This window comes from Drosophila arizonae, chromosome 3 (assembly GCF_054131065.1).
Source record: "Drosophila arizonae isolate 15081-1271.41 chromosome 3, UAZ_ARI_1.0, whole genome shotgun sequence".
Taxonomy (NCBI): domain Eukaryota; kingdom Metazoa; phylum Arthropoda; class Insecta; order Diptera; family Drosophilidae; genus Drosophila; species Drosophila arizonae.
Genome location: NC_142923.1, coordinates 9,296,630 through 9,319,213, shown reverse-complemented (window position 1 = coordinate 9,319,213; position 22,584 = coordinate 9,296,630). Strand labels below are relative to the sequence as shown.

At 40.6% G+C, this 22,584-nt stretch overlaps 1 protein-coding gene across 8 annotated transcripts; it reads right to left on the bottom strand.

Annotated features, from left to right (window-relative positions):
- Positions 1-114: 114 nt before the first annotated feature.
- Ret (protein kinase receptor Ret oncogene) lies at positions 115-21,720 on the bottom strand. Of its 8 annotated transcripts, none has more exons than XM_089464595.1 (7): positions 21,188-21,720; positions 15,585-16,057; positions 6,072-6,871; positions 4,244-4,409; positions 1,871-3,609; positions 1,172-1,312; positions 115-1,113 (listed from the first exon to the last, which is right to left on the bottom strand). In XM_089464595.1, the coding sequence occupies exons 2-7, from the start codon at positions 15,664-15,666 to the stop codon at positions 247-249; spliced, it is 3,795 nt and encodes a 1,264-aa protein (XP_089320721.1). In that variant the 5' UTR covers positions 15,667-16,057; positions 21,188-21,720; the 3' UTR covers positions 115-246. The 8 variants fall into 8 exon arrangements, with proteins under 8 accessions (XP_089320721.1, XP_089320720.1, XP_089320722.1 ...); XM_089464594.1 differs by having other exon boundaries at positions 15,585-16,031; XM_089464596.1 differs by having other exon boundaries at positions 21,413-21,720.
- Positions 21,721-22,584: the final 864 nt, after the last annotated feature.

The window sequence follows — 22,584 nt, the reverse complement described above, 5'->3', positions numbered from 1 at the left end:
TGGAGGGGTATCATGTCTTAAGTAATTCCCTTCAGTTTCAGAGTCTCTTTCTCACACTCTAAATGCAGCAGAGTATTCGAGTAAAATGTTTGGGCAATATTATAAAGCTAAATATATGATACATAGGTTTAAAACTAATTAACAAACAATTTGAACTAAAAAATCAGGCGCATCTACAAATAATTAAAAAACAAATAATAATAATAACAAAAACAAAAATTGTCGAAATACTGAGGAAAACCCCTTTTAGACCGCATCCTCGGCATGTGGCTGCGGCGTTTCGGGGTCTTTGAGATTTAGTAGACTGGAGAAACGAAATGAGATGGTCTTGGAGAGATGCTTCTCAAAGTCGCGATTATCGAGATTATCGGGTATTAGCGTATTATTGGTCATGTCCATGTAGGAGCGACCACGCTTGACGGGCACCGCATAGTCGGGCAGGCAGGAAGCAGCAGCAACGCATCCATTTGAGGTCATGTTGCTGTAGCTGGGCGCACAGCTGGACTTGCGTATGTTGAGCGGAAAGCGTAGATCGTTCTCGTAGCGCAACACCTGCTCCGTGGTCCGGGCCTCGATCAATGGGCGTGGCAGATCGTATCCGGGCGGAACTACGGCTGCTGCGGAAGCAAATTCTGTAACCGACTCGTCCCGACTGTTGTTCAGCTCGTGGTCGTAGCTGTTGATCTTGGGCGGCGACCAGAGATGCTCCAATGATTCCGGCTCGCCGAGCTGTTCGACAAGTCCCTCGCTGGGCATTAAAGCCGCCTCATCGCTGCAGTACAGCGGATTGGACACGGCATTCGCCTCCAGCTCAATGTACTTGGCATTGTTGCCCAGCAGCTTCTCAAACTCGGCGGCCAAGTACTTGAAGGAAGGCCGTGCATTGGGCTCATCCGCCCAGCAGGTGCGCACCACGGAGTAAACCGCCTCGGAGCAGTTCTCCGGACGTTCCATGCGATAGCCCGTCTTGAGCAGAGACCACAAATTCTGGGGCGCTATGCCTGGATACGGCGAGGCGCCCAATGTGATCAGCTCCCAGCAGAGCACACCAAATGCCCAGACATCGGACTTACTCGTGTACACATGATCCGCCAGAGACTCGGGTGCCATCCACTGCAAAGAGAGCGAAAATTAGGCATATGCGTGGGAACAGCTCTCCCGCTCAGCTCACCTTGACGGGCACGCGATCTCTGGATCGCTTCAAATAGGCATCATCCTCGTAGACGTCGCGCGTCAATCCGAAATCAGAGATCTTGCAAATTTTGCCATCGGCAAGCAGCACATTGCGTGCAGCCAAATCGCGATGAACCAGCTGGAAGGGAAGGGGATTCAGGGTATTAAATCTACGTATATATGATGTTTGCATATATTATGTTATATAAAGTCTGATTTTGAAGACTTATTCTTCTAATTATTCTTTTCTAATGTGCCTAGCATCCGAATAGGCTGTACCGTCCGTCTGGATTGTCTTTCGCTGATCCTCAAGCATGGGGAGCAGACTATGATATATTTTCTTAAAGATCTTTGTCAATGCTTGGGAGTCGTCTTCTGATAGTCTTCGATGTTAATGTCAGGAATACGTATGAAATGAGAATGATAATATATTATAACCTCACAGAGCCTACCTGAGAAGGCCTTATGTACAGAGTATACCACCCCAACTTAGTATCTACTTTCTGATATACATCTAACCTTTTGATAATCCCAATGGAACTAGCTGTCTAACCATAAACCCGTATCTCAAGAAAATATAACATCATAGACTATAGGCAAACCTTTTGATAATCCCAATGGAACTAGCTGTCTAACCATAAGCCCGTATCTCAAGAAAATATAAGATTGTAGACAATAGGCAAATTTCTTCACACACCTTCAGTTCCGTTAGATAGCTCATGCCCTTGCATATTTGCCAGGCAAAGGTGAGCATCATCTTCACATTGACGGGCTCAACGCCGTCGCTGAAGTCGACGCCGGCGCACTCGATTTTCCTGCTCAGGCGCAGGTAGCTTCGCAGCGAGCCATAGCGGGCGTATTCGATAATGAGCAGCGGTGCCTCGGAGGATTGGGTGCAGGCGCCCAGCAGCTTGATGACATTCGGATGGGAGACCTCCTGCAGCAGCTGGAATTCAGAGAGCAGGGCCATGTACTCCACCGAATTGGCGCCCTTTTTGAGCATCTTGACGGCGACGGTGGTGACGCCTGGCAGCCCCGCGATCTGTGTGGCATATCCTTTGAGCACCTGTCCAAATTCGCCCTCGCCCAGGACCGTATCCAATCTCAGTTGATCCCGCGGAAATTCCCATTTGGCATCGCCGCTCTCGAACTTGAAGCCCGTCTGCAGTGGCATCAGCGGCAAATCCCCTTCGCCACCCAGACCCTCTAGGCTGGGCGGCAGGGCTACCTTGGTGGCCGGCGTGGTGGACTGTTTGCCGTTGCGTCGCTGCCAGAGCTTGCGCTGCGAAAAGAGCAGGCAGAGCAGCAGCAGCACAAAGATCAGCGGGCAGCTGACGACCAGCAGCAGGCAGAAGCGATTGCACTCCATGCCCGCCACATGGAGCACGCCCAGTGCTAGGACAGCATCCTGGTCGGGCTGCTGGGCTCCAGTCGCCGCAGGCGCCATGCTGACCTGTTCCACTTCTGCTTCATTCTTTCGCTTGCGCTGGCGACGCGCCCTCGCTTCTTCCTCGTCGGGCAGCGGAGCACAGCTGCACTTGCCGTTGTCCTCGCAGAGGCAGGTGCCCGAGCCACTCAGTATGCCACGGCCATTCTCATTGCTGGTATGCGGACCCACAATGCGGGAGGCCGGCGTGCAGTCCTGCGGACAGGCGTGTGGATTGAGCTCCTCGAGTGCATCGCACACATGATCCGGACAGTAGCGTGCATCCGGCACGCAGGAGCCGTAGTTGCGTCCAAACAGAGCCGAGCTGGAGCCGCGCCAGACACACGGCCCCCCGTTGGTGGCCAGGCCGCAGAATTTGACGCACTGCGTCCGGTACTTGACCTGGGCGCAGGTCTGTGAACGGGACTTCAACCTCAGCTCGCAATTGGCATTCTCCGGTCTGCCCTCCACCAGGTGCACGTTAATGACAAACGCATGCGACTGCTTCTCGGCGTCCTGCCAGGTGACATTCAAAAAGTAAACCGTCTCCGGCGCATGCTCCAGCGCCAGGGCGTCCTTCACATACACTATGCCAGCCACTTCGGTCAGGCCAAAGGCGCCGCTGCGATCCTCAGCCAAGGCGAAACGCCAGCCACGCATGCGATGCAGCTCCACAAAGCCATCCGGCTGCGCCACACGATAGAAGGAGGCGGCTGCCCGATGCACAAACACATCCTTCTCATAGTCAACGCTCAGGCGACGATGTCGACCCGAGTCCGTATGCATTACATCGCCGGCGCTGCCAAAGATCCGCTGCTGACGCACACGCAAGGGCAAGGCCTGCGGTGGCTCCTGATCGCTCTCGTGCAGCCGGTTGATGTCCACGTGCAGGCAGATGTGCGCCGTCGCCGTGTTCGCCACATTGCGCGCCTGGATGGTCAAGTCCCGGGCCTGCAAATCGATGCAGTACGGCTCCTGGCGCAGCACTCCGTCGCGGGCAAAGCGCAGCTCTGCAGGAAGGAGAATCGAGTGGGTTTCAGTTAGAAATCAATCGGAAAATTTGTGATACTGAATATAAAAACCTCTGCCACTGGATTATTTAAGTACTAAATTTTCTATTGCTAGAAGTTAAATGTAAAAAGATTTAAATATCAACGTTTACCTTTAGTAATAGCTCATCTGATCTTATCTATATTGTAATATTCTTGAGTTTACTTCAATGCAAAGTCTTTTGGATAAACTATTAGTACTATTATATTATGTAGTTTGAAAAAAAAAATGTTCCTTGGCTTAATCTAGTTTCTTACAGAAATTAAAAAATTAATATATATACTAATTTGAGCTTCCGAAATAAATAACTATTAAAATATAGAATATAGACTATCAGAAATTCAAAATTATGTTTGATTCATTCATATTTTATTTATTTATTTTTTTGTAATTTATTTATTTTTTAGTGTTTTACTTGAATAACGTGGGCTTCATTTCTGTAATAAACTAATACGAAGCAAATGTTTTTATTTAACTGTCATACTCTAATTCCCTATAAATACATATCCTTATATATGCCATGTCCCGGAATATGTCAAAATCAATCATTCATGCATATATCATTCTAATTCTTCTTAGTCCTACGACACTTACGACAACTGATGATGGTGTGCGGCCTGCCTGTGTGATCCGCCTCGTAGGCGTGGCAATCCGGCTTTATGAGCTCCAGTTTGTCATTGAGTATGGCATAGTTGAGATGTGCATTGGCCGCCAACGTGTCCTTGTCCAAGTAGATGATTTTCTCGCCCACCGGCTCAGCCTGCAATTGAAGAACGGAGAAGCAAGGTGGCCTCAGCTTCATTAGCATTCGCATTAACTGACCAGCGATAATTAAATGCTACGTGGACCACTCCCAGTGACCTCCGCCACAAATTGTGTGCACTCTGCTCTCCAAGGAGCTGGGCGCTCGGACTGCTTCATTAGCATTTTGTTTCGTTACTGCGCACAAGGTCAGCGAATGGTGCCAAGCGGCGGGGGCCTAGGGGGCGGAGGCGCAGTTAACACCTAGGGGAGCTGACATTAGCTGCGGCATTACTAGGAACTGGAAATGGCTCCCTAGCGACTGCATAGGTAACCTGCTTAAGTGTAGTGAAGTAAAGTATCAAGAGAGGCTTGGGTGCTAGATCGAAATGGGTCTGAAGTGTTTTGCTTAGGGTAGGGTCTAGGGAGATTAATAACTGTAGCAGTACAAGCAATACCCAATTAAAGGTATTTCGTGAAAATTTGTATGTATAGTGCAGCTCAAAGTTGGGAACTTTGAAAAATTCAACTCCTCAGAACGTTTTTGTCCTTAGAAACTCGCTATCTATATGAAAATTTCATCTTCTTCACGATCTCTCGATCGATCTGTAGATATCTCTCTCACTCTATCTCTCAATAAATCTGTAGGTATCTCACTCACTCTGTCACTTCTCATTTTCTGTTTTTTATCTCTCATTGTGTCTCTCCCGCTGTTTTAATATCTCTCTATCTCTATGTTTTTATCTCGGTCTCTCTCTCTCTCTCTCTCTCTCTCTCTCTATCTCTAAGCTATTACCTCTGTCTCTCTTTGTTTGTATCTCTCGCTATCGATATATATTTCTGTGTCTTATTTCTATCTCTCTCTCCGTCTCCCTCTTTTTGTGCTCTCTCTCTCCCTCTCTCTCTCTTTTGTGTTTTTCTTCCTAGCAATAGCTAATCACTGTTAAAAATAAATTTATGGCATTAGCTTTATTTTATTGCTAATGGAGGTTCAACAGAAATAAAGAATAAATAAACTAACTAAATAAATTAGAACACAGCTTGAGTCCTCAACTGTTCGATGCATTCGAGCATTCCAAGCACCTGTCAACAATTTCGACAATTACTTCAAATGTCCATCCAAGACACACCCAACTGGGGCCACTTGCCAAGTGCTCTAGACTTGAGCTAAATTTTGTAATGGGCTCAATTTTAGTGACACGTTGCGCGTGTTTCGTTTCGCGTTTTATATATTTAGTTAATGCAGCACTTGTGGCTGAGGATGTGGCGAGCAATTACTTGCAACTAACTAACAACTACATAAATGACATAGTTTTTCAGGCAACTCGGGAATAGGCTTGGCTGCAACATGACAACATAATTTGAAACACAGAGTTTTACTGTGGTGGGGGGTGGAGGGGGCCAACAACTCCTGGCAGTTGGGGCGAGTTTGCGAACTCGCTTTAACTTTCACGCGCCAATCATAAAAGTTGGTGAAATGTTACGCGTTTTTAATGATGAGCCACGGAAGTGTGGCCCCAGACTTCGTAATGGCCAAATAATGGAGCAGCCGGGGTGGGTCGAGTTTGGGTTTGCGTGTCTCGGGTTCGTTTATCAAGCGCGAATTCAATAAAGCCCGCGCCCACACACATAGAGCAGACAGCGTCCAGACGCTTTGTCTGGCTCGCGTCTTGGCACTTACCGCCTTAAAGTAGGGCTGCTTCACGTGGAAGTTAAAGTGTGGCTGGCGCTCCTGCAGCTGCGGCCCATTGTCGTTGCGATCCAGCAGCGTTATATTGTAGCTGCGCCAGAACTGTCGCTGCTCCCGGCTGGTTAGGCTCACCGTGCAGCCCACCGTGGCCAGCAGCTGGCCGGCTCGCGCCTGCAGCCCGATCAGCTCATCGTGGTCGAGCGGCTGGCGGCTGTACAAGCGATTCTGTTTGAGCACAAAGTGGGAGCTGCCCGCTGTCAGCGCATACTCCACAGTGCGATAGGGGCACAGATATTTGGCAGCTCTCGAGTTCAGGGCGCCAATCAGCACGGGCTCAAAGCTACGGCTGCGGCTGCTGCTGCTCAGGCTCGTCTCGGCAATGGCATAATCGGCGCTCGTCCAGAAGCAAATGTGCTCCAGCTCGGCACAGTAGTCGCTCTGGTTTTGCGGCTGCAGCTCCAGCGTGAGGTGGGGCACCTGCTGCAGCAGCTGCTCCGGCTGCTCCATGGCCGCATGCTCCTCCTGGCTGCGTGGAAAGGCGGTCAGCACATATTTCACACTGCCATTGACCATTTGATAGTCGCTGCGCATGAAAACCTCGCCGGAGCTGGCATTGAGGCGCAGCAGCGGATTCTGCTCCAGATTGTAGATATAGTCCGTCGCCGGCTGATTGTTGTCCAGGCGCAGCACTTGAAACTGTGCCAAGGGTATCTTCGAGAAGATGCTCTCCGACTCCTCATTGATGGGCAGCTTCAATTTCACGGAAGTGGTGGGAAAATAAACATCGAGGGCTGAGAAAAAGGCAATAAAAGAACAGAAATGGAGACAAATATTATAAGAAATCTGCTGATTGAATGCACTCAGAGAAAATGCGAGGGCGTACATATATTTATAAATATTACAGTAGCATTCGGTTATAACGACACTCAAGGGACCCAGAAGGCGTTATAACCGTATAAGTTTGCTCTGGTCATGGGGACTAGAATTTTCGTCGCAATAACCGTACAGACGCTATAAGCGGAGTCGTAAGAATAATATGAATTTTTTATCAATTGAACTTTAAATTGATAAATAAGACAAAAATTCTCTAAATCAAATTACAGTCAGAAATGGCTCAAATTCATTTCTATATAAATAATTTTAATTTTATTTTTGGTCAGTTCTTTTTCCTTTTCTCCTCTGCTTATTTTAAAAATATATTTAAATCAATTTATTTCCACTTAATGAAATTCAGGTTCTATTCCCATTTCACTTTCATTTCTCTAGTGCAGAACATTTCTCGCAGTGCTTCAAGTCCTGTGATTGGGTCAAACAAATGAATTGTGCTCAGAGTGTGTCGTCCATAAGTGGTATTTAACTGAGGGACGCTCCGCCATAGCCACAGCCACAGCCACAGCCACAGCGCCCCCTTCCTTAACACTCATCAAGTGCAACCCCCGCTTTATTTGCGTTGGGCTCACCCCATTGAGAAACCCATCAAGAGATTTCGAGTATTTACCCATTATGCTCATCAACAGACTCATAAAAATTATGAATGTAGTTTAATAAGCTCGCTTTGACCTCAATTTGAGTGGAGTCAAATGCAGCAGGAGGCAGAGCAAGGCTTTAAAAAAAATCCAACCCAATTCAATGCGCACCACACGGCGTATGCGTAATTCGATAAGATTTAGCTTGCTAATGACGCGCTTTGCTGTTGCTATTGTTGTTGTTGTTGTTGTTGTTGTTGATATTATTGTTTGGTCGTGTGCTTGCATACGCTCAACTCCAATACAAGCCATAAATAAATATAATACACAGATATTAGTTATTAGCATATGGTTTATCGAAGCGTACCCACACAACAAACTCCCTCAGCCCCTCCCCTCCGTCCGTGGCTAGTGTCAGCGTCATCGCGTATTGATTTTATGATAACAGCCACAGAAGATAAACAAACAAATATTATAGATGTGACAAAAAACTACATAATTTGGCTAGCGGAAAAATACAATGCAATGCTTAATTGGTAACAAAGGTTTAGCTCAAATATAATTTGGAGCAATTCGTGGGGGGAGGTGGAAGGTACTTTTGTGAAGGGTAAACGCGCAAGGGGTGCTCGTAAGGGGCGTGAAATGGGAACTGTAAATGAAATGAGAAGTGTAATAAATTAATAAAATCTATGAGACATTTCCTTACACACTCCCCCTCCTCCACAAATCTCAATTTGTGACCTCCTTTTACATATTCACTTTTCTCAATAAATATCAAACTCTTAAGTACGTAATATATCTATTTGCAGCTCCTTTGATTACTCTGAGTCCAGCACCAAGCACTTTGTCATGTTCCCGCACTGGCGCCATCTTATGCTCCGCATTTGGTATTATGTCCACACACACACACACACACACACTCCTCTCCACTCTCCACGCTCAACTACTTTCGCACATAATTCGATTCCGTTTTCTCCCCTCACCATTTCACTAAAAAAAGAATAAATGCTCGCTGAATTAATTTTGTTTTCTTTGCCCTTTTTAAAGAGCGCCAAGGACACGTATACACAAAATAGTGAGTGGCGTCAGGGCTCCCCCTTGCCCCTTAGAATGTCATTAGAAATGCCCGTCTGTGAGTTGTCGCTGCTCCAACATAACACACGCGACGCATCTACATATTTCATCAGCATATTTCGCATGCCTCAGCGCCAGAGCAATTGTAATGAATACGTTCATAATTTATCACACTCATGTACATGGTAAACGACAGCCCTATGTGGGAACTCGCCGGGTTTACCAGGGTACGAGAGCATGATTATATATTTAGTGGATTTCCTATGTGGTAGCTGCATAGCTTTATTTCGCATTGATTTGAGTAATGCTCTAGCAGAGAGTGTGCGAGGTTTACAATGGGATAAACACTAGATAGACACTAGATATGTCCTAAAGATGATCAGGAAGAAAAGCGGGAGTATAGAAAGAAGAGAAAAACATAGAGAGAAGTAGAAAAATTTTTAGTTATCTTTCAGTTCATCTGAGTCTTTTACTTTCTTTCTTGATTCTCTTATACTTTTCTCATTCTTCAACTCATAAAATTATTTTGAGTTATTTTCCAGGGTATTCCCTTGTCGTACCGCAACAGTTAACAATGGGTATATGCTCATAATTATGACAGGTATTTAGTTAGCGAGCATTTGAAACATCCAATTAGCAGCAATGTCTTTGTTTGCATAGCCCTCGAAATGGTTTGTTTATGGTTAGCCTCGCTTATGTCTCTGCCAGTTATGGAAAGTAATTCGGCCAAAGTTTGAGCTGGGTAGCACAGCGAATGTGTTCAATAATTTATGCGTAACAAACAAGAAATTAGAAAGGTTTCGCGCATCTTGAATGCTAATTAATGAGCTATCAGAGCGTGTGATAAATGAACAGAACTGCTAAAACTGCCAAAAATAAATAACTAAATATTTGCTAAATTCTAGAAAATCATGAAATAACATGTTAATCCCATGTCAATTCACTTAACTTATGTAGTTAGCATTACCAAACCACTAGAATACTTGTAGCTCCTAAGAGACTCAGCTCAACTGATTCGCCGTAATCCAAAAAGTAATCTCCTTGGTATTCAAATTCCAAGCAGGTATTCCGTCTTTAATCCACAAAAAGCAACTTAAACTTTGCTTGGGTATAAAAGGAATAAAAAAGGAATCTCGCAATCAAGCCCTGGGGAGGTGTCACAGACCTTAGGCCAAAAGTCAACAGCCATTAAATGGTGGTGGCCAGGCGGCAGAAGACGTCGGGCCAAGCCGGACTATCTATTAGAAGGACAATTAAAAGCAGCGAATGGCGCATTAAAAACTCAACTAAGGGTAGATAACAGACGCAGGCTTTGGGTGAGCGGGCGGACGAACGAGTCGGATTGGACACGCTAATGACAGCCGGAGTCAACAAATGTCAAATGTGTTGGCCATTACGGCTCGTACCTGAACTTGGCCGGAATGGGTAAACGTTTAGTGTGCTGAGGGGGGCGGGTGGCAGCGGTGTTCCGGGTAACAGGAGACTAAAAATTGTAATTGAGGTGCGGCACGGCGATGTCAACTAGTTTCGACTTAACTAATTAATCTGCTCAAATTAATTGACTTTGCATCGAATTAGGTCGTTCGCTTGTTTGCTTGCCCCGATTCCCCCTCTCTCTATCATTATATTTTCGCTGTTTACAGTGCGCGCCTGCAGCTCCCCAACCTGTCTGCACCCAGGATGCGTTGTCCTTTTCCAGCCGTGAGTCATTTGCTCGCAAAAATTTCCACACAGCATCCGAACATTAGTTTTTATTTTCATTTCCTCGTTTTTTTCGCTCTCTCTCTCTCCTCTCTGGTTTTATGTCTGCGTAATGAAAACTTTATCTTTGTCACAGTTGTGTTTTTCTCTGCGTGTGTGTCAAATGTTTTTCCCTTGAATTGTGCTCGCATACCTCTTAAATATGCCTGGCGGGGTATGCTGGTTGGACTAAATTCGTATTGTAAGATAAAAACTTTTATTATCAGCTGACAAATTAAATAGTTTCATTAGCTCTACATTCAGCTGCCACTCTTTAGAGGATATCTTCAAGTCGATCATATTTTGTCAGCTTTCTCTCGCTTTATCTTTGCTTCATTACTCATACGACCCCTGCAACAGTTTCTTTTCAGCTTCTGTTTAGTTTGGCATTCGCTGTTGCCGCCTTTGGCTTTGGCTTTGTCTCTGGATTTGGCTTCTTTTGGCTGGCTTATTGTCTTCTTCTTGGCTTTAGTTGTTGCCACATTATGAAATTCGTTTCGTTTTGTCTGCGCACACTTACAAATCCATCTGCTCTTATGATAACCTCTGATATGTGTGGAGCGGGTGTGTCGTCCAATTGCTTCGCTTGTTTCTGCTGGTTTGCCCTCGTCTGTCCGATGGCTCAAATCGTATAAGAAGTCAGCAGACCGTGCAGACTATAATCGATTATTAAAGTATGTTTCACTTGAGGCTGTAGTCACGCTAGACTAGAAAATGAGGAGTCTAAGTTGCTATCTTGCAAGTTAACAGAGCTCTATATATAGGGATATACTATATTATCTGTAATTTCGTATATATTCAGTCCACGGATATCGAAAGCAAATATACATACATAGATAACCTAAGGAAATATTTCAATATTTTTAGAATATTATAATATTCGTACATAATAATTTTAACCCATATTAGGATTAGATGGAATATTGAATTAATAATTTGTTTTTGTGGGCATCAAGTATATAGTACAGTCGAGTTTCGATAATTTATACCCCGCTAAATCGTGATTAATCGAAAAAATGCGTTCTCAATAATTCTCGATATTATGCATTTTTTTATAAAGGGAGTTATCGGAACTCAAGTGTATATGCACATATATAATATCAAAGGTTGACGTTTCACATGTTTGATATGTTTTTTTTTTTTTTTATGAATCTTAAATTCTTATGATCTGATCTGCTTTGTGATCATTATACCATATTAAACATTCTTTTGATATAAAATTTTTGTTTAAAAACATATGTGTATATATTAACCATAAATATTCATTGAATATTGTGGCATATATAATTCAAAAAAATATATAATTTATTTACCAATTCCATATTATTCGTATTCGTATATATCCCATTTTAATTTAATTTATTTACCAACTATATACCAACTCTATATTCTCAATAGTATTCCTATATACCCCTTCTAACAAAGCACTTCTAATGAGCATAAGAACTAAATTGATCTGCTTATCGCGACAAAGTCGCACTTGTCGCACTTCCAGAGCTACTCCACTTTGAAGTGCTTCTTATTGAGAACACCAACAGAGCCCCTCAGCAGATAAAAGAGGCGAAACCCATGAACACAAACACAAACATCGGCATCGACTATGCGACAAATGCAAATGAACTTGAAAGAAGTTGTCTATTCATTTCATTCAATATTACAGTATTCAGTATTCAGCCTTTCGTATGCGTGGCATGAATAACTAATAATTCACACATGCTAACGCAGCTGACGCTTCGAATAGGAGCACATTGCTCCTGGCCTACAAAAACAAAGGTGATCGATGGCCCGCCCGCTCACTAATTGTCAACTGTCAGCAAAGAGCCGAGCACATTTGTCAAAGTCAAGCGACTCCGCTTAGTAGTTGTTGTTGTCATTGTAATTTCGACTAATTAATGGAGCCTACAATTAGTTAAAATCGTGTCTATCATACTGCGAGCAATTAGTTAAGTATGAAGTATGAAGTTCAAGGTGTCACTATTCAGCTGACAGGCGCTGTAGCTGCTCATGCGAGCATTGATATTCAGCCCAGGAGCAATTGCAGACTGAATGCAACGCTTTATGGAAATCTTGGAGGAATCTAATAAAAGCAACTGAAAATCTTGTCTGCCGCTCGACTATGTTAATGCATTCGTTATGGGGCGTATCTGGGTGCGACAGACTACAGATCTCATAATTGTGCTCAATTTTTATTCTTTTTGACAATCTCAACAAGAATTTATGACCGGGCAATGTGTTCGAGAGAAATAGACCTTGAGTTGGCTCGGCTTGCCTCAGCTTGAAGTGTCTCGGGTTTGATTCGCTGGTTATAATTCAAAAATTTGGCACAACGAAGGGGTTACGTGAGTGAGCTCCGATGTCAGCCGGGAAGCTAGACGGCATGGAATCTGGGTGGGATCGTGCATGAAAGCCTGAGCTACAAATATATGTACATTTATTATAAACAAAAATCTTATACTGGAAAAATTGGAATATTGCATACGAAGTGGGAAAGCTTCTATATTAATGCCACATACAGAAAGCTGAGGGAAACGTGGAAACTAGGTGAAATAATTCAACAAATTTTCATTGCAAAATATTTCTTATGATATTCCCATTTTCTATGGGTTCAGGCTATAAAAATAAATGTGTGTAAAGCTATTTTGCAAGAGATTATAGACACACAAAAATATCAAAATTAGGCCTGAATTTATTGAACTAATATAAAATATATACATATATATATTTTTAAAATACAATAAAAAATTTTTTTAAATATTATTATAGTGTTAATATTAATGACATCAATATTAATAGAACACGATTGTAATTAATGTTATTACAATATTTTATTGTAATTATAATAATTATTAATAATATTATTATTATTAACAGGGAAACAAACTGAAATTCGTCTTATTCTTGGTCAAACAGTTTACTTTAATATCAATAGATCTACAGCTCGTGTAATGCTCAAAATCACGAGCGCAGCTCCGATAGCAAATATAAGACCCAAGACAACAACAAAATATTAAACAATTATAACAATTTAATCAAAGCCGTGTGACTGCGTTAGCAACTGAGGCGAAACGGAGTGGGACGTGCGGAGCTGGAGGAGCTGGTAGCTGAGGTAACTGAAGTGCCATGCGCTTAAATGGTGGGGCAGATGCCGAGCCAAGTGCCAAGTGCCAAGCGTCCACGGCCACTTAAATGCGAAAAGCTGTGAGCACTGTAAACGAAGCTAAACGATTGAAGAGAGGAGCAGGAGGAGGGAGGAGGAGGTGAAGGAGGTGGAGGTGCAGAGTAGGGGGCCTTACAGCACACACACAACCACCTATTGACTTAATTGATTTCGCATAAATTCAGTTTTTTCTCTCCCTCTCTCCCTCTCTGTCGCACTCCCATAAATATATATGCAGTCAAGTTTCGGCCAGCAGCTGTTGGGCATTTCGACACCTTTTGACCTGGCGAATGGACGGGGCTGAGGAGCGAGACGGGAGGAACACGCAGTACGTTCAACTTGGCCCAAGTGCAAATAGAAGCCAACTGCGAGTCAATATATAGTAGTATGTGCAGAGAGATAAACTCGCGGCCGATGTAGATCTGAGAGGGCGAGGGCGAGGGCGAGCGGACTGAGGGACTGCGAACTCAGAGCTGAGGTCAGCTGCTGACGCTACCGGCTGCTCTAACCCCCAAAGGTACAAAATATGATATGTCCATATGTATATGTGTGTTGAAATATTTTTGGGTGTGTTCGTTAAACACACACAATCACACACACACGCACAGCTGGCAGCTGGACTGCAGCGCCCAGGTATGCTCAGAATATCGCTTACTAATAGTGTGTCAAAGCTGTCCATAGCGTCAAATTGGAAGCTCACACCTGTTAGGCACCTGGACAGCCCATAAAATTGAAATGAAGTGCGGTACCTTTGAGCATATGATTAGGCATAGCAACCGAGTGAGCTGCAACTCAGTTACCTGCACTTGGCAAGTAGCTCTGTCTCTCTCTCTCTCTCTCTCTCTCTCTCTCTCTCTCTTTGCTTCTATAATGACATTCCCACGCTGCGTGAGATTTGATTTGCTCCCCCAGCTAATTTGAGCAATTTGCCTTTTATGATCGCTGCACTTGGACGTGCGTGTGGGCGTGATAATGAGTACATTGATTGCTTTGCTGATGAGTTGAATCAGTATTACGATGGATAAGTGCATTATGCATTAGATGTGGGCTACGTTGCAGCAATTGCTCAATTGGCTTGGATATTATGATATTATGATTATTAGATTATTCTTATTTTCGGCTGCTTTGGGAATACAATGATATAATATCTTATCAGATTATATTGCTGCTATCGATTGGAAACTATAATTACATTTTCTGTTCCTTATTTTTCTTAGACTCACTCTCCCTCTCTATTTCTTTCTCTTTGTACTTATTATCCTGGTTTACATAGGCTTGTGCTCCAAATTTGAGGAACAATTTTTTATTTACCTCTCTCGCGCGCTCTCTCTCTCTCTCTCTCTCTCTTTCTCTCTCTCTCTCTGTCACTTACTAAATATTTATTGCACTCTATTTCCATTCCTCTTGCTCACTCTCTCTCACTCACCTCCCCTTCTTTTCCTTTTATCTCTCTTTCAGTTTTCTCTCTATCTGTATCTCTTTTCTTTTCCCCGCCCTTTGCCTAATCTGCCACAATCTTAATCTGCTACCTCTCTCCTTTATCCTATTTATGTTTATCATCTAGGTATATTTGCCTCTACATTGGAACATTCCAAGGAATGAATCTTAGATGTTTTCCATTTCATTCCATTCCCTTGTCATCTCGTTGCCTGCCAGCAGTAACACGAACATTGCGGATCTCTTGCTCTCTCTCTCTCTCTCTCTCTCTGTCGCTCTCTCATTCTTACTATCCTATCTTCTTTTCTCTCTGTCTCTCTCTCTCTCTTTCTTTATTTTGATTTTATTACATTCTCATTTCCCCTCATTCACCATCTGCAGCGCTTCACAATTTCGTGACAAATGCTTTTTTTATCACAGCCTCCCTCTCTCTCCTGCCCTCTCTCTTACAATTAATAGCTGTAGAATTGTCGTCTGCTGTCGTCGCTCTTTCACAAGTCGCTTATCTATTAAATATTTACATTTAATTGTTGACATTTGCATGACGCGTGCAAACATTTGTATTCCAATTACTATAGAAACAGTAAACACAATGGATTGCTTCGCATGCGCTGTCTCTGTCGCACTTACCCAAACAGATGTGCAGTCTTAGCACAACAATGGCCGCCAGAATAACGGTGCAGCACTTGGCTCTGTTGCACTTGAACGCCATTTTTATCGGCTGCTGCTTCTGCTGCCGCTGCTGCTGCGCTGCTTACCTTCGCGCAGCGCTGCAAAGAAAAGTTCTGCTGCGACGCGACGCTTCTTTGTTTTTATCTGCGTCGATGTTTTTGTTGTTGTTGTTTTTGCTATTTATGTTTGAAATTCCGCTTCGTCTGCTGGTTCGGCGTTTTTGGTATTTATCCAGCCACTTGGCAAATTGTTTGTTCGGTTTTATAATTATTACTGTTAATTCTCTCTGGACAATTATCTTCGTCTCGCGCTCATTTTACGCACTTTTCACATTGTGTTTGTGTGTGTGTTCTTTGGTGTTTTTTTTTTTTAGGTTCCACTCATTTAATTACTTTTGATCATCAACTGATAAAAGACACATTTATCAATTACTGTGCAAAAAAAAAAAAGAGACAACAATGAAGACGGTGCGATATAACGAAAATGACAACAAAAAACTACAGTCAAACATAACTTTAAGTTACCCTAGCCAAACCTATGGTATCCCAACCTAAGTTACCCTAATCTTTTTGCTTACCCTCAATTCTAAGTTAACATAGACTTAATTTAATGCAAGCTAATTAACCCAAATTAACCCAATTAAAAAGTATGTAAATCATGTCAATTTCAACTTGATTTGCAAACTCATATCTGAAAAGGAACAACGACGGCTGCTCGACTAAGAAACACTCTGCGACTATTTATAGAACACAACATTTTTTTCTTTTTAGACATTTTAAATATATTAATTTGTAAAATTTTTCTATTATTATAATAATAATAATTATTATTATTATTATATTATTATTATTTTTATTATTATTATTATTATTATTATTATTATTATTATTATTATTATTATTATTATTATTATTATTATTATTATTATTATTATTGTTATTATTTTTATTTTTACTATTTATCATTCTTTTTTTCAATTTTAAGAGTATGTATATACCCCTCTTCTCAGCAATTTACAGCATATAAAAATATTTAACTATATCTTAAAAGGGTTACAACACTTTTCCACTTGACAATTTTGTTGCTATTAATTTTTATTTCTATTGATAGCAGCACCCACGAGTCGTAGCGCCCGCACTCCGCGATCGTCTCCTCCTGCTAAGCTGGCGCCTGGTCTTCAATTATATTTATCATAGCACAAATGCCACAACAAAGTTCCGTAATACTCGACGCACTTTGTCTACGATTCCTGATTATTGCAATTAAAAAACAAAAAACAAAAAAAACAAAACAAAGGAATTTTGGGCTTCGCATGGGTTTATTTTTATACACTTTATGCATTAAAAAATTGTTAGATTAATTTCTTTGTATTTTTGGTATTATTTTAAATGAATTCCGGCTATTTTTGGCAAATCGATTTTTATATGGAGTGTGCTCTGCGCCTTAAGTTTGTGGCAAGTCTGGCCAAGCCCCCGCTATACACAGGTCGATCAATTTTGCCAACTCATTGAACAAATACACTTTTGGCACATTTAATTGATCTTTAAATTGAAAATAATTTGTATACGCATCAAGAGAGCCTTGTGGCGTAGTTATGTAATATTGGACGGTGAATGGAGCACTTTTCGCAATATGTACAACAAATTATGCCTATAAGAATTTGGCTTGAACTGAAGCTAGCTGCACTAAAATATATATAGTATATATATTATATTTAGTAAGATTGGCTTATTATGATTTAAGACTGTCATAGACATCGACACTAGATTACAAAAAACAATTCTTAAATAACTTTACAGTCCATCACATCCCCAGCAAATCTTGGCTAGAGTATTCAAGCTTCGGCACTTCGCAGTTCCTATTAAATTAATCGTGCACAAAACTGTTGATTCGACTTTAAAGATAACTTCTTTGGACAGCTTAAAAAGTAACGAATTCTTGTTGCTTCAATTTCGAACGGGATGTGCAGCTCACGAATTTACATTGAAGTGAATTTTTATTTTAAAAAATACTTTTAGAGTTGGGGAAGTGCTTTGAGGCTATTCAAAGCAGGTGTGATAAAACAGAGACGGGGTAGGGGCACTGTGCAGATAGCAGAGCATAATTCAAAAGAGGCTCAAAGTCAAACAATATGATAAGCCACATGGACAGACTGAAAAGCTGACAGACTGACTGAGTGAGGGACTGGCTGGCTGACAGACTGACTGAGTGACTGACTGACTGAGTGACTGCGTCTGTGCTAAGCACTTGAGCTGCAGCCACTTTAAGGTTCAACACATTTGACACAGTGAGCACCCAAACAACTGACACAAAGCCGGCTTCCGAGCTCCAAGCACTTGCCAATTTCTGAGTGGACTTCACCGCCGACTCCAACTGCCTGCCAATTGGCAGCTGCCAGTTGCTAGTTATTTTATTTTATTTTATGTTTAATTTTTACGTTTACTTTTTTCTCCAATTAAAGGTTAGACAACGCGACGCGATTTATGTATATACATACACGCCTATACATGCATATATATTTATATGTATTTTAAGGTGCGTCCTGTTGCGTCCGAATAAGGCAGCGCCATAAACGTGAAACGTTCATCCGACAAGCGGCAAACAATCCGCAGACAACCAACAACCGACGCGTCGCTGGCCAAAGACAAAGTACAACTGTTTGAACTCGAATGAGCTTCAGACTTCTCAGAAGCGTTTCTCGTTGTCGTTGTCGTTGCCGTTGCCGTTGCCGTTGCCCGTTGTCATTGGTGTTGTTGTTGCTTCTATCGCAGCCAATTCGCCGACATTGTCGCATTTACCAAACACAAGAAAAAAAAAAAAAAACTAAAAAAATGTTTTTATTGGGCTTTCGAAGTATTGAGATTCTTGACGGTAGCTTAAAATCTTTAAGGGGCTATTAAAATACCCTGCACTCAAAACATAGCTAAAGAGTTGAATACATTTTAAAAGCTTTTTGTGTCTATTTGATGAAGGATCTCTGAGAGATTTGTTAACATTATTTGGTATGTAGACTGACATATGTATATGTAAAAATTTTAATAGCTAGATGGTATATCTCTTTCTACAAGCTATGACAACAAAACTTGATGCATAGAGAGGAGCGTAACATAAACATACATACATATGACATCTCTCATATATATATATTTCTTTCACAGATAATTCAATGTACCAATAAAATTTACGTTTAAGTTAGGATATAGTCTAGAAGAAAAAAATATCTCAATAAATAATCTCTCCATATTTATTTGAACATAAAAATACGTGTTTTCATTAATCCACCAAATGTATAATATATTAAAAAAAAAAAAAAAAAAATAGAAATAAAAATAAAAATAAAAAACAAATCACAAATGATTTTAGATAGTTCTTAAATATTTTTAAAAACCTGTATACAAATTCTTAATATATTTCAATCATTTTAAATACGTCTTTAAATATACATATATACTATTAGAAACATTTTAAATTAATAGTAATATTTTAAACTATTTTCTTTATACAAAAACCCTATTTTCATTTTAGAATAATATTAAGCCATTAGTCTTCTCTATGTATGAACATTTACAGTATATATCGCAGTCGTCTGGCTTAACCAAAGGCATCTCTTTATTTTTTGCTGCTTCCAGGAAGAAGGGTTTGGGCATTCAAAATATTTTTGTTGATGGCTACGGTGGCGTATGCGTGATATGTGTGCTCGACAACAGATATTCATTAATCAACTAATTGTTTGCAATGTCAAACAGTTAACTGAATAATTAGAGCCCATATAGAATCTATTTCTAGAAACGTTGACTTTGGAGCACTTTAGAACGATTTGTAATACGAATTTGCAAATATATTGCAATATGCAAATTGGCTGAGATAGAGTCATTAATCAAGTGTCACTCAAGATTTAATTATAGAATTAATTATATTGCAAACATATGCGAATAGCAACTAATGAGATAAGTTGATAAATTATTGCTGCTGATTTCTTAAAATATTTCTAATGCAACTACTTGTTTACAGAGAGAAAATTTGTAAACAAAATTAATTACTTTACACTTAATCTCAAATTTGTATTTTTATTTATTACGGCAAAGGCAGTGGGTCAAGTCAACTGTCGATAATTACGTTAAAGTCTGATTAATATTGACAAAAAACGATTTAATTCGCTTGAGTGAGACATTCAAATCTGATTAATTTGCTTGAGTTACAAAGAAAGTGACTGACTAGAGAATACCCTAAATCATTGCGAAGAAGAGAGGAATTATTTGAATAATAATATGATTTATTGGATGAATCGCGTCACTTTCTGCAATTAACTCCCATTGTGAATAGACTGTACAATGGTTATACAAAAAGATTTCATGCCCATACCAAGTACTATCTATATGTCTTAAAAGCCCATGAAAACATCAGATAAATAAGATGTAATTTTGCTTAGTTGTGGTTCTTATATTTACTATATCATGTTTGTACGAGGTATTCTACAAAAAAAAAAAATTTATTATAAAAATTTTAAAAATTTTATTATATTTTATAACTCTAAATAAAACTAAATTATTGGAGAATAATCTCATTATTTAAATTTTGCTGAATTACTAATATATTTATTTAATTAATTTATTATTATTTTTTTTTTTTTGTATGTATATTTATTATTTTTGTAATTTAATTTTTAGTATATTTAATTTGTTATTGATTTAATATTTTTCACATTCAGGTCTAATTATACCCTGAACCCATTGAAAATGGGAAATCAGGGTATAATGGTTTTGTTAAAAGTATGTAACAGGCAGAAGGAGGCGTGGCAGACCCCACAAAGTATATATATTCTTGATCAGGGCGACGAGCTGAGTCGATTTGGCCCTGTCCGTCTGTCTGTCCGTCCGTCCGTCCGTCCGTCCGTCCGTCCGTCCGTCCGTCCGTCCGTCCGTCCGTCCGTCCGTCCGTATGTATGAACGCGTCGATTTCAGAAGATATAAGAGCTAGAGACTTCAATTTTTTTTTAAAATGTCCGTAATTACAGCGCGCATATCAAGTTTATCATTAAAAATCGATAACCCATCCCGATCTTTTTTTATCGATAAAAAACCTTATCGAAAAGCAGTTATAAAATTATATCTTCTACACCCTTATTGCTAGAGTCTCCAAATTTTTAATGTATGCTTATATGCAATTTATACAATTTCGGTTTTTGTTAAAATTTACCCCCCACCCTTAAATTCACCCCCTCACCATCACTTTTGTAAAAAGCGTATTTCAAATACTAGAGACTTGGGCTTTGGAATATACACACATATTCACCATATGACTACGCTCTAAAAGTTTCATTAAGATCGTATGTCTACAAAAGAAATTATTTAACAAATAAATTCTCATAATATTGCCCACACTGCAGCGCAGCCCAAGCGCAGTCGCTGCTTACTGCGCAGTTAGCAGAGCGCAGGCTTATGCGTGCGTGTGGATGCATGTGTATGTATGTGTGCATAAAAGAAGTGCAGAATGATTAGAATATCAGCTTGGAGGGTTCAGGGTATCTCCTAGTCGAGCAGTCTCGACTGGAGCTTTCTTACTTGTTTTATTTATATATTTGTATTTCTTTTGGTATTCTACTTCTACTTTTGTTTTCTTCCTGTGATTTTGTAAGCACTCGAACAACTCAACTTATTTTTCCCTGAATTTAATAGAGTTTTTATTTGAATTTTTTATTTATTTATTTTTTTTTTTTTTTGAGCTTTTTATTTTTAGTGTTATTCATGGATCTTTTGTTACACAAAGTAGCATAAAAACGTGCTTACGCTTCTTATCAATGACAAATATCCACAGATATGCAATAAATAAGTTTGTTTCTGTTTTTTTTTAGCGAAAAGCTAAAGACTTTAATTTATGGCTTGCAGCTGCGGAAAAAAACTCCTTTATAGTTATTGCAATATTTATGCACACTGTTGTTATTTTGTTTTATTTTTTTGTGAATTAATTAGCGAGATATTTAAAGACGGAAAAGCTTGGGTTTTAGCCAAGTTAACAAGCGCACTGAGCTAACATGGAACCGCTTGCCATGCGCTACGTTTTACCAATGAAACTGAAACCAGCTGCGAGGCAACTGAAAAGCCGCAAACCCACAAATTCCAACAACAACAACAAAACTTCTCGTCGTTGACTTTGTCGTCGGCTGTCATCGTGCACTCCCTGTACGTGTGTATGTATGTGTGCGTGCGTGAGGGTGTGCGTTTATCTAAGTGTGCGTGCGTCAATTTCCACCCTTGCAGCAGCCTGCCTCTGGCTCGCCCTGTTGCTGCCGCTGCCGCTGCCGCTGCACTCGCTGTTTGCTTATCAACGGGGTAATCCTTAGCCCAATCTCGCACTGATAGCCCATATATTGGCAGATATGAGATGAGATAATCTCATGCTGATTATTATATATGCATGCATGCATATTTCATATATTTTAGTTCTCGCTCTCTCTCCCACCCGTGCATCTCTCATCTCGTTCTACAACTACCCATAGGTAAATAAGTTCATTGAGCGAACGTGCATGGAGCAAATGCTGCTCTTATCTATGTATTGTTTACATGTTTTGGGCTCGGATCTGTTTATTTGCCAAACATAAATATATATATATATATATATATATATATATATATATATATATATAAGAAGTGAAAGCACTGGTAGCACTTTGATTCTGATTACTCACGTGGCTTATCTTTACGATTGACCGAAGACTACAAAAGCAAGGTTTATTATCTTATATACAAGTAGGGTATGCTGGGTGGTAAGTGTCAAAAAAAAAAATTATAATATTGAACACGAATGTTATTAATATATTTAAATTTTGTTTAATGTCTGGCATTTGAGGTACTAGAGTTCAATTTTCAATTAAATGGGCAATGCGAGCACTTTCTACACTTTTTAAACTATATACTGATTTATCAATTGCCAATTGATCAAGATATGGCAGATATGGATA